General features: G+C 43.6%; 1 protein-coding gene across 1 annotated transcript in view; it reads right to left on the bottom strand.

Annotated features, from left to right (window-relative positions):
• The window catches only part of RFT1 (RFT1 homolog (S. cerevisiae)), a 46297-nt gene that overhangs the window by 24235 nt on the left and 18711 nt on the right, over positions 1-3351 (bottom strand). Inside the window, exon 7 of the mRNA XM_008568599.1 lies at positions 1439-1517. Within this exon, the coding sequence (XP_008566821.1) occupies positions 1439-1517 (79 nt within the window). The remainder of the gene's footprint in view (positions 1-1438; positions 1518-3351) is intronic.

Below are 3351 nucleotides of genomic sequence, written 5' to 3'. Positions count from 1 at the left end.
CGGGGGCAACACTGAGGGTTGCGATCCGTTGCCGGACACGGAAAAAAGACAAAAGACAAAAAAAAAAAAAAAAAAAAAAAAAGTCCATGGGAAAGGCTGGCCCGTGGCTCACTTGGGAGAGTGCGGTGCTGATAACACCAAGGCCACGGGTTCAGATCCCTATATAGGGATGGCCAGTTTGCTCACTTGGGAGAGCGTGGTGCTGACAACACCAAGTCAAGGGTTAAGATCCCCTTACTGGTCACCTTTAAAAAAAAAAAAAGTCCATGGAAAAAATTAAAAGATAATACGAATCTTCCTGTGAACTTTTTGAATACCCTTCATATAGACGTATAGACATGAAATTATATCTAGAGAGAAACTACTACCTTTAGCAGCTTATAACTGCCTCAAATCTCATTCTCTGAACTAAAGCTGGGTACAAATAAACCAACACATGTACGTACAAAAACCAGATGTACTTTCAGCTCCTTGCTGGCCCTCTGCGTTGAGAGCTCTGTCATTATTAAACTGGAAGGACAGAAGTCAGAACTCTGACCAAACTATCTCACAGGTGAATCTTGTTGTTTAAGAAAATAAAATGATAAAATCCTGGTTGTTAAAAAAGTTAAAAAAATGGGCCGGCCCGTGGCTCACTCGGTAGAGTGCGGTGCTAATAACACCAAGGCCCCAGGTTCGGATCCCACATAGGGATGGCCGGTTCGCTCACTGGCTGAGCGTGGTGCTGACAACACCAAGTCAAGGGTTAAGATCCCCTTACCGGTCATCTTTTAAAAAAAAAAAGTTAAAAAAAGAAAATGTAGAAAAGGTTAGGATAGAAAAGTGAAATTATGAATAGTTTTCTCTATTTTCCAAATATTCTGTAATTGATATAATACTTTTATAATAAATTTATTGAAATGATATAAAATGGGTTTGGAAGTTAGACTTGGGTCCCAATTAAGCTGTTTCTTGTTCTTGTAGGACCCTGAAGGAGTCTATAACCTTATTGACCCTAAGTTTCCTCATCCATAATAAAAGGGGACAATATCTTCTTCTTCTTTTTTTTTTTTTTTAAAATATGACCAGTAAGGGGATCTTAACCCTTGACTTGGTGTTGTTAGCACCACGCTCACCCAGTGAGCAAACCGGCCATCCCTATATGGGATCTGAACCTGTGGCCTTGGTGTTATCAGCACTGCACTCTCCCGAGTGAGCCACAGGCCGGCCCCAATATCTTCCTTATAAGGCTGTGGAGATTTAAATTAGACAGCTTACGTAAAGCATAAAACTAAATAAATGTTGGTTTCCCTTTTCTTATGTAAAAGACCCCATTCCTCAGGTTCCTCTGCCCCAGGGACTCTAGACAGATGGCCTGGAACCAGGTAATCAGCAGTCCTGTGAAATCCCCATGCTTCTACTATGGTCTCCTGACTGCTCAGAGAGAACTTTTACTTACCTTCTGTCAAAATCTGTTTCAAGAAAGACTGTTTGAAGAAACTCCAAGTCAATTTAGCCTCTTTCCAATTTATAAAAGCCTAGAAGAGAAAACAAAACAAAAAATCACAGGCATTTCAAGTCTGACAACACAATGCTACATAAGAGGCAAATTCATTCCCTAAATCCCAATGTGGATAGTCCCATTGAATCCTCCTTTAATGCTAAGCACACACAAGGCATCCAACAAATCCTGGGAAAGAATCTACATTACCAAACAAAGTCTGTAAGGGGCCTGTCTAAGATTCATACACTGAAACCTCTGAAGAATTACTGCTGTCCCCTTGGAGGCCCAGACAGTACACTGAGCACAGTAACACATACAGCTCAGTCAGTTCTTTCCTTAAAAAATGTCTGAAGTACGCCAACCTGCAGAACAAATTCTGCTCCATATACTCCATATCATCCAGGGCCCTTTTGCACAAAGTATATGAGCTGGGCTTGTATATTTCAAAATGAATTTAGGCTTCCCAGGTTAGGTAAACCACTCAGAATTGGCAAGACAGAGAAAAGAAAAAACCAAAATATGTGATATGGCTTTTCCAACACTCCCAGGGGGCACCAAACTACCTATTTCCTAAAGACACAAAGCATAAGAAGGAAGCAAATACTTAGGCAGGGCAGAGGTCAACTTATAAGAGACAGGTGGCCTCAAAGCCAGACAGCTAACCACAAAATGGAAGAGTGAGGTAGCCAGCTGGACATCAGTGGCCCCAATTCCTATTTTTCTACCTGCAATACTTCCCTCTGGGGCCCCCTCCTCTATCTTGTAGACATCCTGGGATCCTAGCTGTTCAGTCTAGTTATTAGGTTCTTAATCCTAGGATACCTGCATGTTGAAAAATTGATTTTCCAAAGTGATGACTTTTTTTTTTTTTTTTTTTAAAAGATGACCGGTAAGGGGATCTCAACCCTTGGCTTGGTGTTGTCAGCACCACGCTCAGCCAGTGAGCAAACCGGCCATCCCTATATAGGATCCGAACCCGTGGCCTTGGTGTTATCAGCACCGCACTCTACCAAGTGAGCCACGGGCCAGCCCCAAAGTGATGACTTTTGAATGGTGGAATTTCAGGGGGCTCTTTGGGAGGGCAGGGTTGAATCACAAAAACCAAGCCCACTCCACCTCCCCAGAAGGTCAGCCTCAGCTGCGGAAGTCATCCAAGGAAAGGCCTGGAAATTGTCCCAGTCACATGGGCCCCTGCTCTTGTTCCAAAGCCCATTTGTGTAAAGCAATGCTATCCAGCAGAAATGTAACATTAAATTTTCTAGCAGCCACAGTGAACAGCAAAAAGAAACAGGGGAAATTTATTGTAATATATTTTTTTAACCCAGAATATTATCATTTCAACCTGTAATCAATGTAAAAAAAAAAATAGAGGCATTTTACATTATTTTCTTCATAGTAAGTCTTTGAAATCCAGTGTGCATTTTGCATTCACAGCTCATCTCAATGTGGACGAGCCACATTCCAAAATGTGCTATAGCCGCATGTGGCTGCTGGCTATCATTTAGGACAGGGCAAGTCTAGAGCACCTCTGAAAGCATGGGCCATCACCCCCATTCTCCTTACCCTTTGGCTTCTGAGCCTTTCTTCCAGGTATTGGGAAGACAAGCCTGAATCCTCCCAAACTGTGCTACCTTCAGGGTATCACTGAACCTGGAGCAGATGCCATGGTAGCTCTAGCCCAGGAGTAAAACTTCCCCAACAAGAAGGAAACTGGGCCACAAGAGGTTTAAAATAGGCCATCTCGGGCCGGCCCGGTGGCGCACTGCTACAGTGCGCCGCTTGGGAGCATGGCGGCGCTCCCGCCAAGGGTTCGGATCCCACATACAGACCGGCCGCTCACTGGCTGAGCGAGGTGCGGGAGCAACACC

The sequence above is a fragment of the Galeopterus variegatus genome, unplaced genomic scaffold (assembly GCF_000696425.1).
Source record: "Galeopterus variegatus unplaced genomic scaffold, G_variegatus-3.0.2 Scaffold424, whole genome shotgun sequence".
Taxonomy (NCBI): Eukaryota; Metazoa; Chordata; class Mammalia; order Dermoptera; family Cynocephalidae; genus Galeopterus; species Galeopterus variegatus.
Note: the sequence above shows the minus strand (reverse complement) of the source record. Positions and strands in the feature narration are given on the sequence as shown.